Here is a 20,377-nt window from a genome sequence, read left to right as displayed (position 1 = left end):
TGCTGACTAATGGACAAAGGATTTACTCTAACATGGCTACTACCCTGTGTTTTAAACATGCAGATGTAGATATTGAACTTTTCAGCCTTCAAAAAGATTTCAAATTTACTACACTAAGTGTCTAGCTTCCCAGTGGCCCCTCCAAACTCTGGGCATAATACTAGGAAGTCATGTGGATTTAATAGGAAAATGTTACCCTCTCAGAGTTTTCTTCAGTAAGTACAGTAAGAACTCAAGAAGACAAGACTTTCATTCCTCCCACACCACCATGCTACTTTTCTCAGTGATTGTTTTCACTGACATACAGAAGATAGTTGTAGATAGTTGCTAGTGATCATAGTGATTAGCTTAACAGATGCATTTCTTTCTTGTAGGTACCCGTAGTTATAGCGTACCCTGGAATGTCTTGTGCTCTTGCAATTTGCCAAGTACAAAATTATGTTTTCTTACCAAAAAACCCCCCAAACCAAAACAACAACAACAAAAAGAGCAGGCATTTAAAGAAAAGTACAAAGCCATGTAAAAAGCATGTGGATAGCATTTCAGCTACCTTCCCTTAGGTGACTTTCTACTGTAAACATTGTGTGGAAATATCACAGCATGCACTTTACTGGCCAAGATTTAATCCTTAAACACTGCTGGAAGCTTTGGAAAAAATATATGAAATATAACCATTCTTCAGTTGCTTCTGAGTGTTCCAAGGGAGCGGGACTAGGCTATAAAACAAGGCGGCACAGTCAGAAATAATATATTTGTATATATTGAATCCCACAAAAGTTGATATTTCAGATGTGATTGTCAGGATTTATCCAGCTTGGGGCAGTGTGGACAACAAAAAAGAACATAAGTGGCAGAACTAATATAATTCAGTGTAATGCAAGCATGTTATATCTTCAGTGAATACCCACAAAACAGAGTCAAGTACATGGGAACTACGTCAACTATATTACTTTTGTCTGTATCTAATATCGGTGATTTTTCATGTGCAGATTTATAAGTTTTCTAGTTTTATTTTATAACCAAATGAAATTCTGACATGGATGGTGTCAATTCAAGAAACACATTCCAGTGTATTTATTCATTTCCCCGGATAATAAGCACCTGGATTCATATTTCTGTTTCATGTTGATTTTGGTATTTGGTCTCAGTATGTTAGTTCTTGGCATGCTGCTGGAAGATACCGCAGCTGCAGGAAGACACTGCAGCTGCTAGAGTAACTTTGAGTCGGAGTTTTCCAAACTAGCGCAGAAACCCCACCGGTCCTGGCGGAGAGCCGCGGCTTTGAAAGCATCTGTCAGATGCCTACGACCCTGCATCGGTTTATCTTCCCGAGTTTCGCACCCCACAAACGACACTGATCCCGAAACCGGCTGAGTGTTCCTATCTCAGCGCCCGCAGGGCGCTCCCGGGAGCCGGTCCCCCCGTGCTGGCGCGGACCCCGCTCTGCTCCCGCAGGCTCAGAGGCGGCGAGCAATGCCCGGGCCGGGAGCGATCCCGGCGGCTGAGCCCCCCCCACCTCTGCTCGGCTCTGGGGGCTGCGCGGCCCGCAGGGGTCCCGGGGCGGGCGGGGCCGAGCCGGGGGGGCCCGGGGCCGGTGGTCCCGCCCGCCCCGCGCCGCCATTGGCCGCGGCGCCCCCGCCCGCCGGCCCGGCCTGGCCCGGCCGCCCCCGCTGCCCGCGCTTATAGTGGCGGGACGGCGCTGACCCTCCCGCTGGGAGTCGCCGGGATGCGCTCCGCGCCGAGCTGCCCGCGCTGTGCGCTGCTGGTGCTGGCGCTGCCCATCCTGGCGCTGCCCGCCGAGCGGCTGGCGCTGCTCCCGCATGGAGAGGAGCGCGGCGATGCCGCGCTGGAGAACGGGGACGACGCGCGCTCGGCGGCGCTGGAGCTGAGCACGGCGCTGCGCTTCTACGGCGCCGCCGTCCGCTCCCTCTACGTGAGTGCGGGGCTCCCTTTGGCCGCCGGAGGGTCGGGACGGCTCCTGGGGGCTCCGCGGGGCGCTTTGGGGTGGTACTTCTTGGGTTCCGTGTCGGTTGTGCGAGCGCCGAGGTCAGAGGTCGGTCCAAAGAGCTTAATTGTTCCAGTTGTGTTCAGTTGGGTGTTAGGGTCGTGTTAATGTCCCTCTCACCCTGTGGCTGTTGCCAATTCTTCACAGTCTGTACCGGGAGACGATTCAACAGGTAATAGGGGAATAAAGCAAATCGATTAACGAGAATGAACGCCGTCCCCAGGCGTTTTCAGTGCTTATACACACAGAGCATGTTCAGCTAAGAAACATCCTCGCTGTGGTCTGTTTTTTGTGTTTCAGCATACCGAAGTCACAAAACTGAAAGTATGAGTGTCTAACCAGCAGCCTGACATGTCCAAGACTTGCACCTCTTAGCACCGAAGTGCTTTCTGCCTCGTAATGTCTTGGGTGCTCTTGGATGTTCATTGCTTAAGAGTCGCTTGGGCAGGGGAAGTCCACATGCAGAGTAATTGCAGGCTTTGGGCTGTAGGCAGATCTCAGCCATGTGTGTGTGCTTTATAGCAGAATCTGTATCCCAGAGTTGTTTGTGCACGTTTATAGCTAATGGAGGGTGTTTCGTATTTGAAAGTGGGATTGAAAACAGATTGTCTGGAGAAGAGCTGCTCAAAAGCAGCCATAAAAAAAGTGTTTAAAATGGCAGCACGTCTTCAGAACCCTGCAAGAGCACTGCATGTTTTATCATTGCCCGTTTTCCCCTGAAGCCTCATCTAGGCTGGCAGTTGAAAGGCCTTAGTAGGGAAGGTGCAGTATGTTCAATGTGTTAATCTGATAAGTTAAACCCATCTCCCTGTCCATATATGCCAGTGTGTTTTAGCATTGTGGGTCAAAGATGCAACTCTGGACTAATCTACATGAAGACATTTGGGAAACTAGAGCTCCCTTGTGACTGCAGTCGTGCAAAGTTTGATGTGGTTCCCATGTACTTGACTCTGTTTTATGGGTATTCACTGAGGATATAACATGCTTGCATTACACTGAATTATATTAGTTCTGCCACTTACGTTCTTTTTTGTTGTCCACACTGCCCCAAGCTGGATAAATCCTGACAATCATATCTGAAATATCAACTTTTGTGGGATTCAAGTTATGCGTGTGTGGAAAATGGGTGTTGTTCACTGACGCTGGCAGTAAAGATGAAGTATTAAGTGGAGTTCAGACTTCAGTTTGACCCTTAGTTCATTGTCTTGTCTTCTGTACTCTAAGTTTGGCCACTCATTAGCCAACCTAAGTAAAAGATACACTTTTTAAAGCACAGGCATACTCTTAAAAGATAGGGGACTGTATATCCAGCCATTGAGAAGCAAAGATAACAAGTAATGTGTCAGGTAAGGGGACAGAGTTTTCGAAGAGCAGTAAATGGATTAAACACACCAGATTTCTTAAGTTTAGTGATCTTTTTACTTGCCCATGCCCTGAAAGAGGAATAGTTCTAGTTAGCTTTTGTCTGAAAGAATACTCATATAAAGTTTATTTCAGAGTCACTTTTAGGACTCTGCCAGCATGATTACTCAGTACTAAGGATGGGCAGTTTTAGTGAATGGCATTTCAGTATCAGTCTACACACTATGAAGAGTTTTTTATCTTACATTGAAACTGGCATGAGTACTGCAAAACAGAAGCACAGTACAAACTGTGAACGGGTAGGAAAAAGAGAAGTAAACCTGTTAAGGAAGCATATTGAGCAGTTTTGAAAGTGCCTTCACACTATGTATTTTTATGTATATTTACAATGAGTACTTATTAAGCTCTATGACGTTATTTGGCAAGCAAGATTTGCCAAAGTATTGCTAGTTGGTGGTAAATGTTATCAAGCTGATACACTTAACGTGTAGTATACGTGATAATACACAAAGGAATTCCTAGATCAGATTTTGTGTTGTGATTAAATATTTCTTTCTGTATGATTCATCAGGATAATGTGTTAAGCTTATATTAATTTTTGAGCACTTGATTTTTGGCCTTCAATCAGTTGAAAATTTGTGGATTCTCTTTCTATTTTTTCAACAGTCTAGAAGCTGAGTTGTTTGAGTTATCTCTACACATGAATAAAAAGGCAAGGAGTTCTGAGAAACAATTGTTTAATATCAGCTCGTCATAAAATCCTTGGCAACAAAACCTTTTTTCATAGACAAAAGAGAGCACTTTTATTTCATAAGTGGAAACAGACTTTCACATACTGTAATCTTCAATATGGTGTTTTCCTATGAAAGATTTATAACATTGAATCCAATCACTAACCAAACATATTTGTTTTAATAGCACGCTTTTATTAAGGCTTTTTCAGCTTACAGTAAGACTCATTGATATGGAAAAATGAAAGGATTAGGGAATTACCTCCATTTGGGGAAGAATCCAGAATCCTTTAAGGCAAGCTTGGCTCAATTTTTTAAATCCTTACTTTTTTTAACTTGCTAAATTAATAGTTGATTATGTTTCTATTAGAAAGCTTTGCTGCTTTAAGTCAATTGTCACTTCCTTATGAAAATGCATTCAATTTTTCTAAACTCTCTTACTCAGAAATATTCAAGTCCTTAAAATGTCTACTCACTGAACAGGGAAAAAATGCCTCATTTGTTTGAAACTTGAATTTTTGTAGTACACACAGAGATACACTTTTTCTCTTAATAGAAGTGCTTCCTTACTTTGCACTTCCTTCTTCTTACTTGATTTTCAGGATGGACCTATAATAGTGTGTGTATGGTTTGTTCTGCTACAAACCCCAAGTGTATGTTAACTATGTGTGTAATCCAGAAGTTTAACATCTAAAAATACATCTATGTTAGTTCCTGTCAAGTTAAATAGTGTTATACCCTAAAAGGAAAGATATACTGTAAAGCTGGTCTTTGAGCAACGCCCACCTTAGGCATTTTTTTTCCCCTTTCCCTTTTGGCAGGAATGATGCTCTGATGAAACCCAGGGTGTACTCTGAATTACTTGTCTTTATTTTGGGATTTGCACTTTAACTTGTCTGTGTGAACTTAAAAGAGACAGGGTAAAATTAAATCATACTATTCACCGTCTTTGTCAATATAAATATATTGTTAAAACTAAAAACGCTTTTTCATTATTAATAAGTGTTCTTTCTCTACACTAAAAATCACTGCACAAAGTGAGCAGTTTGTGCATTTATTTTCATTTAATGGCTTGCAACTGTTTTCTGGGTGATAGAGTACATGTCACCAAACATTCCCTTAACATTTAAAAGTGAACTGTCTCACTTATAAACTACAAAAAAAATGGGTTTGGCATTTTGCATCTCCTTAATAAAATTACTTTTTGCATTAAAGTTAGCAAAATAGGAAAAGAATAGTCAGAACCATGTCACTAATAAGTGAAAAGAGGAGGACCATTCCTTCTGGTTTCTGCTTTACTCTGTGGTATTAACTAGTCCTGATTGTATTTTCTCTTAATGTTATTTTAATCTCTACCATAAATGGGGGATAATGAAACCACAGAGTCTGTACACACCAAATCTGATGAAGAGCATGGAATTTGTTTAAAATACTTCAAACGCCAGTCATCTCTCACAAGAGGATTTAGAGTGGGAGTAGGGCTGCTTGTGTACGAAAAGTGTAAGCAAGGAGAAGGAAGGGAAAAACTTTTAATTGGCTCTAAATTTATTACTTTAACGATGGAGTGCATATCCTTGCTAAAGGTCTTAGGAAACAAACCATAATGCCCACCATCCTCCATACTGTCTTCCAGTGGTAGAGTATATTTGGTGGGTTTTCATTTTCAGGTCATGTTTTAGCTTTGCTTTATAGGAATGAGGCATTTTCTAGTGTACAGATGTTATAGGAGTTCTGGACACCTTTCTGGACTAGATTTATGTTGCATGGATGACTGTAATTGCAGGGTCTATACTGAGGTAACCCATGCTGTCTTTTTAGTTCTGTATTCCTAAAATTCATAGTTCGCCTTAGGATCTGTGACCATTTTTAAGTCATAAATGATTAGAGAAAAAGTTATCACAACACTCAGCTTCTTCTCCCCCTTTCTAACATGACCTCCTTTCCCATTGTGCTTGTGCAGATTATTTTCTGCTTATATGTCTCAGACATACTGTTCATACATAAAGCCAGCTTGCCAGTTTTTACATGATCTTAACGTTTTTAATATTTTACACTGTAGCTGCTAGTGAAATTATACATCTGCAGACAATACAGTCAGCATATGTCAAGCCACTTTTAAAGTAAATTCTGATATACTGTGGGAACTATTTGCTAAGTTTAGCTAATAGTTTTCTGCTGACCATTATCCAGTTATGTGCCAAGCTGACTGACCACCAACCTGTGGCAATGGGCATGCTCTGACCCCCTGGCTAACCAAAGGAGGGTTCAAGGTATAGGCGTGTGTTGTATATGAAGGGGTGATTGGCATCATGAGTTCTTATACTAGACTTTTTCTGATTTGCTGTGTGTAGCCATAGTAATAGTGGTCCAGATTTTAAAGGATGTTACCAAGATACATGTAGCCTGTATCCTTGATGGGCTTGCACAGCCCACAATTTCTCTGTGAAGAGAATGAATATGTGGCCTCCTACTGGCCTCCTTGTTTCCAATTTATATAGTGGAAAAAGGGGAAGAAGAATTTGGAGATGACGAGAGTGATCAGAGACAGAGAACAGCTCTTATACAGGGAGTGCATGAATAGACTGGGGTCTTCATTCTGGAGGAGAAGTGATGTAGTGGGAAAGACTGGGTAGGATTTTTGTATGTCCCAATACAAAAACTAGGGGCCATCAAATGAAGCTGGGAGCCAGACTGAAAACCAAAAGGTGTTGGAGAGACCTCAGGGTTTGAGTCACAGATTCATGGAGCTTCTTTTCCAGGGATTTTGTGGATGATAAAGTTTATATGTGTTGAAGGGAAGGCTTAACAAATATGTGAAGAGATCCACAGAGGATGAATAAACAGTCAAACCACAGGGAATCCCTTGAGGTGAATGTGGTTGGAGGCTGGTTGGAGAAGTACGTGCATGTCCTCTTGTTTGCTTAATCTGTAAGCTCGCAGATATGGCTGGGGACAGACTACTGGGTTAGATGGCCTTGCAGTCTGAGTCACAGCGGCCATTCTGCCCCGCTTCTAAGAATCTATAAAGACTGCATAAAGTTGAGAACATCAGGACTGTGTGATCCACAGCATTCAGCAGCAGCTTGTTCCCCTCGGACTCCCAGGAATCCCTGTGAGTGAGATCAACCTGCAAGAGATTGCAGCTTTAGTTTCACAGCTTGTAGTGACAGTTTTGGAACTTCTTTTCCTTTCTGAGTCCCCTGTATATGTGGCAGCAGCTCTAGAGTGAGTGCCTGGCTGCCTGCAGGTAGTCAGATGTGTCCTGTTATGCAGTCCAACACCTGGAAATAGATTTGTATGTGGCTGATTCACTCAGTGCCATACATATCTGGAAGAAAGGCCTGGGACACAAAGCTGTGTTTGAGCAGTTTGTGCACCATCCCAAGGCCTGACACCTGTAGTCTTGCTCGCTGCTTGTGTGTGTGAGAGCTGGCTCTGGTTTGCCAGTGGAGTTTGGCTGTCACACTTGGACATGCCTTAGCACCTACTGGATGTATGTGTTTATTTCAGTTTTAGTCAGAGGTGGTTGGCTCTGTGTCATTGTCTCACTGACCAGTTAAATCTTACTGAGCCACCATGTATGCATTTTCAAACTGAGAGTATCACTCATATATGTTAACGCTTTTTTTTCTTCTTTCAAATAATAGACCCAGTTTTCCACTGGCCTGTGTCAGAGCACTCAGCTGTAAGAGAATTTATAGGGCCTGCTGTGGAAATTCTGTCTCCTAGCCTCCATAGCCTCTGATATAAGAGCTGTGCTCACATGAGCAGCAGCTTGTTGTTGTCAACCTTGCACAGTAGTAGAGAAGATCCTAGGGGGATGTTTGTAGTGAAGTGAAAATTAAAGCAGTCCTTGTGAGGCGAAGAGAAATCTGTACATCTTCCCAAAAGACTTTCACCCGAACTATTACAATATTTAAGCATGGAGCAGTTTTTTGGATTGGTATCTATGTGTAGATTAGTTCTTTGCTCAGAAGTTTTATCAGCTTCTGAAGCAATGGTGGGGAAGTATATCTTTGTTAGAAGAGGCAATAAGTGTCTGAAATTTAAATAGGTAAAATCTTTTCCTAGGGAAAAAAGGCTGGTCTATCCATGAAGTATACCTTTGGTTTTAGGCAACTTAAATACCAGGGCTCCTGACATGGGATACAAAACAAGAACTTGAAAAACCCAGTTACTTTTCAAAAATACGAACCTGATTTTTGACTCAATTTCTTTTCAAAATGCAATGAAAATATTGTGATCTAGAGCACCTATGTGTAGGAGACAGCCATATGAACAATATCTGTGTTACAATTTTCATCCTTTTATTAGGTTACCACTAATGGGATTATTGCAGTGAATGAACCTTCAGATGAAGAAAAATATCTTGGTCAATTCCCAGTGAGTTTTGGGGCTATTGCTCCTTTTATGGCTGACCTGGACACAACAGATGGACGTGGGAATGTGTATTACAGGGAAGATTCGTCGTCAGATGTCTTGCAACTTGCATCAGACTATATCAAGGGAGGTTTTCCTGAGACTGCTTTTGATCCCATCAGTGTTGTTGTTGTTACCTGGAAGCTTGTGGGTCCTTACCAGGCACCAGGAGAAGATCATGCTTTGGAAGAAAAGGTGAGTATTAATCAGAACTTTAAGTCATGTTGGACGCATGTTCAGGTAAAGTGTAACACTGTAACCTATTTGTTTTTAAGGCTTGAATTTCTTTGTGTTTAAATGAATCCTGCGGAGTTAAGAATGTATTTTATTGTTGAAAAGCCTGTAGTATAATAGGACTTACAAGAATTTTTACTTGATTTTTCTTTTACAATATTTTATTAATTACAAAGAAAATGTTTGATACATAGCTGATTTCTTTGTATTCCCTGACAACTCTTACTTTGAATGTTAAGTGTAACTGAATAACTGAATATAGTAGAATACTGGTAATAACTGAAATAGTAGAATAACCTGCCCTCCCTCATAGAATCATAGAATCATAGAATCAGCTGGGTTGGAAGGGACCTCAGAGATCATCAAGTCCAACCCTTGATCCACTACTGCTGTGGTTACCAACCTATGGCACTGATGGGCTGGTCTCATCTTAAAAACCTCCAGGGACAGAGAATCCACCACTTCCCTGGGCAGCCCATTCCAATGTCTGATTACCCTTTCTGTAAAGAATTTCTTTCTAATATCCAACCTAAACCTCCCCTGGCACAGCTTAAGGCCATGACTTGCAATATAATCCTGTTGGCTTGCATTTTTCAACAGACTCAAGTCATTTTGATGTCAGACTATCTAAAATCAGATAAGGACTAGTAGGAACTGAGGACCATTTTGAATGGATGATGTTGCATTCAGAAAAATCTCATGTTTTGTAGCTAGTATTGAATGAAGAAGCAGTTAGAGGGGTTTTTTTATTATTACTCACCAACCATTTTCTCCTTTTTAAACCATTTAGGTACTATCCTGCATGAATATGTAAATTTGTACACCATAATTATTCCAGCTGATGAGCTTGCTCACAATGTATCGAGTTGAGAACATTACCACAACTTACAAAATCTTTTTATGTCAATGATAACTTCTTTTGCTTAACTTGACACAAGCACTGTGTTCATAATAACAATTTTGCACTCTGGTAGCAATGAATAGCTGATGTCTGAGGTGCTGTCTTAGTGGTTCCTACAGTAAGCAGGAATGTTCCTATGGGTAAAGGCTTGAAGCAAGATGAAACTTAAACTTTACTTTAAATATTCTGTAGAACTTAAAATTGTTATGTTTTGGGCAGCCTCTCTGTTTCCTGCAGATTTAACTTTAATAATGTTTTTTTTTTCATGTTTATGAATGCTAAAGCTGAAACTGCCTTAGCAAAATATAAACTTGTGTAATGTTGACTTTTCCTAGGACGTACATGATACATTATGTATGATGGAAATTCTAATGTTGATTTTGTGTTTAAAAAAAGGAAAAGTATTATTCTGTTGCCTCTCTTGACTATTTTTACATGAGTAAATGGGTGTTAATGTTTTTTTCCACAGAGAAACACATTCCAGGCTGTTTTAGCCTCTTCTGACTCCAGTTCCTATGCTATTTTCCTTTATCCAGAAGGTAGTTTACAGTTCTATAGCACATACTCCAAGAATGGTGATGAAAATATTCCTGCTATGGTCGGCTTTAGTCAAGCCTCTACAAACTACTACTTTTGGGAAAAGCCAGGATCCTACAATGTCATTGCTAATGATGAAGACAGCATTAGAAACCTGTACAAGTATGCTTTTTTCCTTGTTTAAACTCCTCAAGAGTTCCGTGGTTTTCTTAATTGTAGCATGAATCGCTGAGAACTAAGAAGATGGTATTAGCCATTGCATGAGAAATCACAAAGTGTGCCACTGGTGAACATCCACCCTCTTGAGGAATATGAGTACTTTGATATAATTTTTCAAAGGTCCACAGTTTCATTGTCACTGGTAGGAACCACTGTGTACTCAGTTGTTCTACAAATTGTACCACTTAGATTTCAATTCTTTATGGTCTATCCTAGGCAACCCCTTTTTTGAAAGAAAGAATGAACAAGAAGGAAAGGCAATGAGTTAGAAAGTTCTAGTAAGTGGTAGCAAGATCTTTGTGGCCCAAATATTTCCTCCTGTTCCCATTGCTTTGGAGACAAGAAAACTAGAAATTCTCAGAGCTCTAGGTATGGAGAATAAAATGCTATCTGAACTGTCAGGGGTGTTTTACAGCTGAATAAACTGTACCTGTAGATAAGTATGTAGATAAGATAATTAAACAGTTTTGTCCTGACACTCCTCAGTGAAGGATAATATCTTGTGTAGGCTAGAAATACCACACAACTCGTGCTTGATTGTTTTGATTTGGCATATGCTTCTCTTTGACAGAAGCAGCAATGCTGGGAAGCAAGGTGTCTGGGTGTTTGAGATTGGTAGCTCATCTGACAGCATTGTGCCTGCCAAGATCAGCAATGTTTTGGAGAGCCTAGAGCCTGATGAAGAAGACCGGGAGATGACTTCTAAACCATTCATGTCAGACTACGGCTCCACTGAAATAACACAGCAGTATATCACAAGTAGTACAGACAGCACCGAAGAGGATCAGCACCATGTTACATACAGTGTTCCTCAGTTAGCTGCAGAAGACTTTTTGACTCCATACCAAGATGTAACAGGAACACCTTCAACTGAGTCTTTTTACAGTCCTCAAGATTTCCCAACAGCAAAAGCTCCACCTCGCCAGTTTCAGGTCCAGCGGTTCCCCCCCCAGCAACCTCAAGTCATAGATGTGGAAGAATTTGATGAAACTGGAATAGGTAAGGTCTTTTTGTAGCTTAGCTCCTTGTGAGATGGATAGGCTGGGGAAAAAACCCAAACAAACCAAACCGACAAACAAAACCACAAAAACAAACAAACAAACCCACAAAAAACAAACAAACACCGCCACCCCCACCAACAAACAAAAAACCCAAAAGCAAACAAACAAAAAAACTAACAACAAAAAAACCAGAGGTGTGTGCAAATTGAATTACTAAAGAAATTATCTGTTTTCTTCTCAATGTCTTCATATCTGAAAATCTGGACACATTTCATAAATTTGTTATTCATCAAAGTAGTCAACTTGGATGTCATCTGATTCAGATCTTGCCAGTCTAGTAAACTAGTTCCCTAATCAAGCTCACAGACCTTTCTTAGATGTGCTACTGAATACAGGTGACTTAATAAAGGTTGGGAATAGAAACTGCTGTAAAATTTGTTGTCTAGGGTTTCATGGCCTCCAGTCTTCCACGGGTGGAAGTAGCAATTCTAAATTCTGATAAAGTGTTTATGGAAATTTCAGAGTAGCATGACTGACTGGCCAGATGTTTCTTGATGCAAATGTGAGAATTGCTATCTCCATGAAATAATAGGGTAAACCAATTAGGATTACAGGGTGCATCAGTTGCTGCACCGTCCTGGGTACTGTACTGATGTGTTTTGTTCTAAGGTTGGAAAGTCTCCTTTTTGCTTTGGTTTGGAAACAAGAACAGGTTAAAATTATGATGTGTAGTTTTGACAAGAAACTTAAACCACTGAAGACAATAGAATTAAAGTGTTTCCTAATTAAAAAATTAAACAGCTAAAGTCCTGATGTTTTCTGCAAAATAGTAGACTGTTACTTGCATATTACAAGGTTAGCCAAAATCAATTGAAATAGTTTGCTTTCCTTAGAGAGAAAATGAGAAAGCTAATCAAGTGAGTTCAGAGAGACTTTTAAACTTGACCAGGGAGATATGAATACTACAGTAATTACATGAAGTGTAAATATCTGGTCTTATTTTCTGCAGTGTTTCGCTACCACACGGATGTCCAACAGACCTGTGCTAACAACCGTCACCAGTGCTCTGTTCATGCTATTTGCAAAGATTATCCCAACGGGTTTTGTTGCAGTTGTATTGCTGGTTACAAAGGAAATGGCAGACAATGCGTAGCAGAAGGTAACTCTTTGAAAACTAGGCACATAAGTAGCAATTACATATGACATACTGGAATGACGTGACCTGTTTTAAATACTAAAAAATCTTTGAAAGACTTATCACTGAGATATATTGAATGGTATTTTAAGCAGTGAGCTATACTTTCTAAAATGCTGTGCTTTTTTGAATGAAGCAAATTATTTTAAGTGGTCAGTTACTTGCTTTATGCATTTTAACATGACTTTCTAGAAAAAATAAACTCTTTAATAACTGACGTAATTTGAAAGATAGCATAACGTTAGGTGATATTTGATAGAATTAGTCATGAAGTTCCACTATGTTATAATCTGATGTGGTCCTCACTCTAGAAATGGACAGTTCAAAGGGATGAACAAATTAACTTTGATCATCAAACTACAGAGCACGGCTCCTCTTTGTCTGACTCTTAAGCTGCTTTACTAAAGGGCTGATCTGCAAGATTTTTTTTAATACCCATTTAAACTTTGTTCCCGTGTAAAATCCATAAAGGAATTTCTTATGTATACACTTGTAATCCTCACAGTGATTTGACTCATAGTATAGATGCATTTCAACAACTCTAATAGCTGACTTCAGACTTTGTGTTTTATAAGCCAGGAAAGCTTTTAGTTCATAAAACTGTGTTGTCTGTAGAAAGAAAAGGATCTGATGATAATGGAATTTGAACTTCCATGTAGGAAATTATATACAGGAGAAAACTAGCAATCCAGAATAGTTATAACACTGACAATCTTCAGAAAGGTCAATAGTTTAGAATCAAAAAATAGTTTAGAATAAGAGGTCAATTACTCTAACACCTAGTGGTGTTAGCCTTTTAATAGGGAATGAACAAATTTGCATTCAGTGTGTATTGATATCAAGGGTGATCTTCAAAAGAAGTCTGTGTGCCACTTACTGTCAGATATACTGTAACAGCATACAGAGTTATCCTTGAAGACAAAACTGTTAATGAGGATAAAGGGCATCTCTTTAGGCAATTTTGGCTATTTAGTAATCTGTATAATAACAACAAACATGTATATACATACATAAGTCAGTGAACACATGGCAATTTCTTGTCTTAATTCTGTGAGTATTTGTTTGTTCTTTATTTCAACACTAATACCTTTGAATATAGTGAGTGCTCTGAACATGTTTCTTGGAGAGTATGAGAGAATTGTCATTTTGTTCTGATGCATTGTATTGATTTGCCAGGTTCTCCTCAGAGAGTCAACGGGAAGGTCAAAGGAAGAATCTTTGTAGGAAATAACCCTGTTCCAATTACATTTGAGAACACTGATCTCCACTCCTATGTTGTGATGAACCAAGGGCGTGCCTACACTGCTATCAGCACAATCCCAGAGACCTTGGGGTATTCTTTACTACCTCTTGCCTCTATTGGAGGTATCATAGGATGGATGTTTGCAGTGGAACACCAAGGATATAAAAATGGATTCAGCATTACTGGTAACTTCTAAATTAATACAGTGTTCAAAACTGTGCTATACTTTCCTCTGTCTTGATAGAAAAGACGTGTATTTAGAACAATATATGATGAAAACACATCTATTCCGAGCTGCAAATTGATCCTTTGTAATCAAACTTCTCACCATTTTTGGACTTTTTAATTTTCTGTCAGTGTACCAGCACACAAGTGTGTTAAAAAGAAGATTGGCTTGGCTAGTTCCTGTGCAAGAAAGATTGTTTAAAGCATATGATTTTTTTTTTTTTTTTTTTGTTACTACAGTGTACAGAGCTACTGAAAAAAAGCTACATCTATATCTTCAAGAAGTCTAGCATGTTAATTTCTTGATTGCATCAATGGAGCAAAAGAGAAAAGAAAATCTGACCTCATGAGGGTCTGAAATTCTTCACAGAAGCAATTGCTGCATGACATGCAAACAACTCACTGAACTTGTTTGAGGGAAACCCCTCTTCACAATTAAAGCTTTTCATAAGAGTTTGAGGCCAAAGCTGTGCAGTTGTGCACATGAATTCAAGCTGTAGATTCAATCTGTTCTAGGAGAACATGTGTTTCCTTTTAAAATTTTATCCTTTACAGCCCTATAATATGAATTTACATGAACATAACTTTTTGTTTTGGGGTTTTCTTGGATCTGGCATTTTGGAAGTTTGTTCTGGAATTTACAACATGTGTTTCACTTGGTTTTGATTTGGAAACAGATGTACTGGACTTTTAATTTTTTTTTTAAACTTACTGTATTCCTAATAGAAATTTTCTCTAAACTGCCCTTTTAAATGGTAGGATAAGGCCTACTGTTATTAGCTTGGTCAGAATTTTTTTTTTTTTAATTAAAAAAACCCTGCTTCCTCAGACTTATTTGCAATTTACCGTGTTCAGTGCTTAAGATAGTATTCAAGGATATTATCAGTATACCTCTGAAAGTTATTTCATTAGAAACACAGTATATTAGCAATTGTGCTATATCAAAGCTTGCAGAAAACAGTAATATTTTAAACAGAAGGATTCAGAAACACCTATTAAGTGGTTTAACTAATACTCTTTCTTTAGGTGGTGAGTTTACACGGCAAACAGAAGTAACTTTTCTTGGCAACAATGAGAAGCTGGTTGTAAAGCAGAAATTCAGTGGTATTGATGAGCATGGTCACCTTACCATCAGCACAGAAATGGAGGGCAGAATACCTGAGATCCCATCTGGTGCATCAGTCCATATAGAACCATACACTGAACTCTATCATACTTCTAGTTCTGGTAAGGTTCCCTAAGAATGAAATGATAAGAAAGTGCATATTTCTTAAAGCAGAGACTAAGACAATCCAAAAAAATTATTTTATTCCCTTTTTAGCAAGTGTATTTAAGACCCTTCAATTTATAGAAAGTTGCTTTTTGTGTCTTAGGAACAGGTCCCAAAAGAGGGTGGATTTTGAGTGGGACAATGCAAATATTTCAGATCTTTTTACTGAAAAAAATATTTTAAATTTTCTTGAACTGATGTTTGTAAAACACTGTCAATTTCCCTTTTTGTTGCCCTTGTTTTTACACTGTTGATGGCAGCGTATAAGTTACAAAGTTTTTTGTAGGTCCACAGCTCTTTAATAGGAGCTGTACTGGTGTATATTTTTTTGTGGTAATGTCATTAAGTGAGCTTTGATGTCTCATGAGAGTGTGTAAACCAATTATTTACCAGTATGTGTCATATAAACTGCATTGCAACAACTTCTGCAAGCATTTTTCAGTATTATTTGAGCTGACTTTTAACAACTGACTAGAAAACTAGGAGCCTCTTAATTCCCTTATCAGTTTCTCTCTCCTCTCTCTCAGTTCCTTTATCACAGACTCTAGATTTCCTGAGAGCCGTTCTTCATTCACTATTTACAAGGCAACCTCCCCTCTTTTGCTCTCCTCTTCCTGGAAAAAATTATGGTTGTTTCAATACAGAAAAAAAGAAAGTGAGGTTGGAGTGTGGCCGCTCGTCAACCAACCCACCTGTTGAAGAGAAGTAAAGAGGTGCACCCACAGGCACATGAATACTGGAGAGACTGCACTTCATTCCAGGAGTGCACTTTTGGTTGGTAGAGATAGCAATGATGCAACTACACCATTTTCAGCGGCCTTATATTCACTAATGTCTGGCTTTGGTAGCCAGCGGTGAACCCCTCTTGTGCTTTGCCTGTTTTACCGACTGAGAGGAGGAGAAAGTGGAAGCAGTAGGAAGCTTCTGCCTTGTGCTGAGCAGCTTCAGAGTTTGGGAGAAATTGTTTGCACAGCATGTGCTCTATAGAGCACTTGGCAGAAATGCCATTCCCATGGAGGTAAAATCAGAGGCTGGAGGGAGGCATCCTTCAGGCTGGATTTGATCTACTAGTACTCAAACAGCTGCTATTCTGCTGTCCTATGATATATCTAACAGTCTGTTACTTAGCAGAAATCCATCTTGCCAGTTGTTGGAAATGGATTGGTATAGGTGTGTTCTGATGTCCAAACATAGAACAGTGGTGTTCTGACGACCTTCCTGTTGGTGGGAGGATCCATGAGCCCTTCTTTGAAGAGCTTTGGTCACAATTTTTGACAACATAGAAAAGTGTTGTGAAGAATGTAAGAGCTCTTGGACAGGCATCTTCTTCAGGACTTTTAAAATCCAGTAGCCTACAATGAAATAAAAGTGGGTGTAGTTTAGTGCTGGTGAGATGGCTCTTGTCGATCCATTATAAATTCATTGAAAGGGACTTCTGAGTTTGCTGAGTTGAATTTTCCTTTCATTACTTGGAAACCACAAAATAAAGTAAAATTTTTAAAATATGTCAAAATAAATCAAATTATTTATCAATGCTGTGATACCTGAGAGGAGAGTAAGTGTACTCAAGTGCCTATTCCTTTTCATGGAAATACATCCATTTTCATAGCTTCTTGCCTTTGAAATTTCTATTTACAGTGCACAGACTGCATCCCAATTCTACAGATAACATTTGGCAGAGTACTTTTGATCTCTGTTCTGATCAGCGTGTTTGCTGTCATGTTGCAGTGATCACTTCATCATCCACGAGGGAGTACACAGTGACAGAGCCAGAAAGGGATGGAGTTGCTTCCACGTACACGGGCGCCTATCAGTGGCGACAGACCATCTCGTTTGACGAATGCATTCACGATGACTCCCACCGTCCTGCTTCTGCTACTCAGCAGCTCTCGGTGGACAGTGTGTTTGTCCTGTATAACAGAGACGAGCAGATCCTGCGATATGCTATGAGTAATTCCATCGGCCCAATCAGTGGTATGTAGGAATTGAAATTTTTTCTCTATTATGAGTAATTAAGAACAAACAGGCATCCATATTTTTCTATCCTGCCTTAGCTGCATATTAATGAGTTAAATTAATTTATTTCAGTAGTCAGTGGAAGTCCAGATCCATCAATTAGGAGGAGAAATGAGACTGTTGAAAGTTTGTATTTTTACTTGAGAAAGAGTATTCAAGTGATTATCTCTTCTTGAAATTCAGTGGAGTTTGTGTCTAATTCCTTGAAATAATCTCAAGAATCTATTACCACTTAGATAACTGGAGTATATTTTTTATCTTTACCTAATTTTGTAGTTCTTCTATTACTGAATTTTTTGTATTGTCAGAGAAAAGGGCAAAAGAGGGGACTAAGATTCACCATGGGTGAGTTTCTATAACTTATCATGAAACATGGCATTTTATCTTTGAATTGTAGGCAGCCTATGAAGTGTATTTTTTTTGGATAAGCTGTCCAAGTTTGCACTAAAATCAGGAAAAAAAGCAAACAATTTGAAAATGCACACCAGATGAGTATAAGAAAAAAAGCTGTGCTCACTTTTGTTTGATACAAAATAAAATTCTGCTAATTAAAATGAATAAACCAAGCTGTTATGAATTGTGTTTTTAGTCTACTATCAGTGACTGGGAGATGAATTACTTTTGTCAATCTTGCCTTTAGAGAGATTTTTGTGGCTTTTCTTTCTTTCTGGTGCAAAAAGTATTTTTTCCCTTGTTTAATGCGTACTATAAGCAGACTCCTTCTAGGCCTTAACTGAATGCTATTACTTGGATAGAGTCATCAAGGCTTAATATGATCTGTCTTGCTAGATGGTTCTGCTGATATTAACCGGAATCCTTGCTACACTGGTACTCATAACTGTGACACCAACGCTGTGTGTCGTCCGGGAACTGGAAATCGTTTCTTCTGTGAATGTTCAGTTGGCTTCCGTGGAGATGGAAACATTTGTTATGGTATCAAAAAACTTTAATTTGTTGCAAAATGAAAGCTAAAGTGGAATTTGTTTTCCTTGGGGTGCACTGACCATCAGGATTAGCCATTCTAGCAAAATGAACTGTCCTGAGAGGCTGGTTTTGAGAAGGATAGGTTAGAGGGTTGCTGGTCTAGCTGATGTATCTCAATAATCAAAGTAGGCAAGTTTGACTGTCTTGACTGCTTTGCTAGCTTGCAAAGCATCTTTCCTACCCAATCTGTATTTTTATAAAATATGTGGTAACTTAGCTGTGAGAAATTTACTGTAATGCAATTTCTGGTTAATATGAATCAACTAGGTTAAAAGTTCTCGAGGGAGATGAAAAATGGCATATGCATGAGTGGGCAGAGCAGATATGTGCAATTCATTGAAATAATCTTTTTCTTGATCTGCTTTGAAAATCCGTTCTGGTCAAGAAGATTATATTTCCCAACTCTGTCCAACTCTGTTTTCATAATGTATTCGGGTTTTGCTTTGTAATCAAGTCACAGCACAAATACTTGTTTTCAAGAGGTGAATGTGTGTGTTAATGAAGTATGTATCATCCCTATTAGCTAACCAAGTTTTGGGGTTTTTTTATTAAAAAAACAAAAAAACCCAAACAAACAAAAAAAAACCAAAGCACAACTCTTCCCTCACTCCAACCTTTAACTCAACTTGCAAATGAAAACAACAGCACCACATTGTCCCTTCCAGTCCTCTGGTGCTGTGAGTTGAGCAACAATGGATTAGAGATGTATATGGATAATGAAAGGAGAAGTCTTTCATAAAGTTCATGCTCCCCCAGTAGTCATCACTGCTGCTGATCACCTTCTAGGCTGCATGTTTTTCCTCAATGGCTCCTCTTTTCTCTACAACTTCCCGTGCCTTCCCCTTATTACTTCATTTTAGAACCTCTTCTGGTTTGTTTTTTCCTTTTTGGTGCCAATTAGCTGAGGACACAGTTACCTGAAATCTTGTTTTCAGGTTACTAATATCTCTTAAGATGTATGGTCTAGCTAAGATGTAGCTGAAATATGTAAGACTGCTATTAATCAACAGTTCCAAGTTTCTGTTTTTCTGGCATCCATATTAAATGCATCTTTGTCATAACCAAAATCCTTGTAATATCCTAGATATTGATGAGTGTTCAGAGCAACCAGGTCTATGTGGCACCAATGCAGGCTGCAATAACCAGCCAGGAACCTACCGTTGTGAATGTGTTGAAGGATACCAGTTTGCAGCAGATGGGCAGACTTGTGTCGGTGAGTTTCATATTTCTTGAAAGCACTGCCCACCGGCTCTTGGGCTGCGATTCAGCTCACAGGGACAGAAACGGTCCTTCGCGAGCTGCCCTTACTTCTAACATGAGCTGAATTTAGTGCTGCAGCTACTGATTAGTGGCTTTTCTGCATTTTCTAAGGGCTGTGCTTTGACTTCTTGGAGTTTTGTGGTTTGTTTCTTTCTTATGTCTAATCCAGAGTTCAGTTTAACAGATTACGCTTTAGTTACAGATTCATCCCTTGGGTAAGATGGTGCACAGGTCTAAATCAGTGCATCTTGGCTATTGTAGGCTTATTCCAAAGCAATAGTTAATCGTGCTGAAAAGAAATTGTAACCACAGATCACTTCACTGTTAAAATCCTCGAGATTTGGAGAAAATGTAGCTCATTTTAATGAACATTAAGACTTCAAATTCAGTAGCTACTGCTGAATTATTTTTATATAATTTTAAAACTTTATTTCTGAAGGAAGCCTGAGTCAATCTGTATTTGCTAGACTAAGGTTGTCCTAACAAGAGATACCTTTTTCCTGTTTGCCCTGTTTTTCACTCAAGTTCTAGAAATTCCTTTGGAAAAAGGAATCTACAAATGGCTGATAGAAGAAGGGTAATGCCAGATAAAACAATTAATGGCTTTATTTCTAGAGCTGCAATTGTCAGGATAGGATAGAGATTGGATTTTTTTTGTTTTGTTTTGTTAGAGTATTTGTCTTTGCAACCTGACAGTAATTCTGTGCTGACTGTATGCAGTCTTCCAGTATAGCTGGACCGGTTCCTGTTTCTTTTGGAAATGAGTGATAACAGC

The 20,377-nt window shown here is 39.4% G+C and overlaps 1 protein-coding gene across 2 annotated transcripts in view; it reads left to right on the top strand.

Annotated features, from left to right (window-relative positions):
• The window catches only part of NID1 (nidogen 1), a 54,898-nt gene that overhangs the window by 9,673 nt on the left and 24,848 nt on the right, over positions 1-20,377 (top strand). Inside the window, exons 1-10 of one of the 2 annotated variants that reach the window (XM_051783198.1) lie at positions 1,675-1,933; positions 8,413-8,712; positions 10,122-10,351; positions 10,980-11,407; positions 12,419-12,568; positions 13,781-14,032; positions 15,099-15,299; positions 17,071-17,316; positions 18,148-18,291; positions 19,427-19,555. In XM_051783198.1, the coding sequence (XP_051639158.1) occupies positions 1,727-1,933; positions 8,413-8,712; positions 10,122-10,351; positions 10,980-11,407; positions 12,419-12,568; positions 13,781-14,032; positions 15,099-15,299; positions 17,071-17,316; positions 18,148-18,291; positions 19,427-19,555 (2,287 nt within the window). In that variant the 5' untranslated portion in view covers positions 1,675-1,726. Of the gene's footprint in view, positions 1-1,674; positions 1,934-8,412; positions 8,713-10,121; positions 10,352-10,979; positions 11,408-12,418; positions 12,569-13,780; positions 14,033-15,098; positions 15,300-17,070; positions 17,317-18,147; positions 18,292-19,426; positions 19,556-20,377 lie in introns of those variants that run through there. The other variant, XM_051783199.1, reaches the window with a different exon arrangement.

Source organism: Manacus candei, unplaced genomic scaffold (genome assembly GCF_025592945.1).
Source record: "Manacus candei isolate 608988 ecotype Guabito, Panama unplaced genomic scaffold, ASM2559294v1 h1tg000017l, whole genome shotgun sequence".
Lineage (NCBI taxonomy): Eukaryota > Metazoa > Chordata > Aves > Passeriformes > Pipridae > Manacus > Manacus candei.
This window is presented reverse-complemented; position numbering and strand designations above follow the sequence as displayed.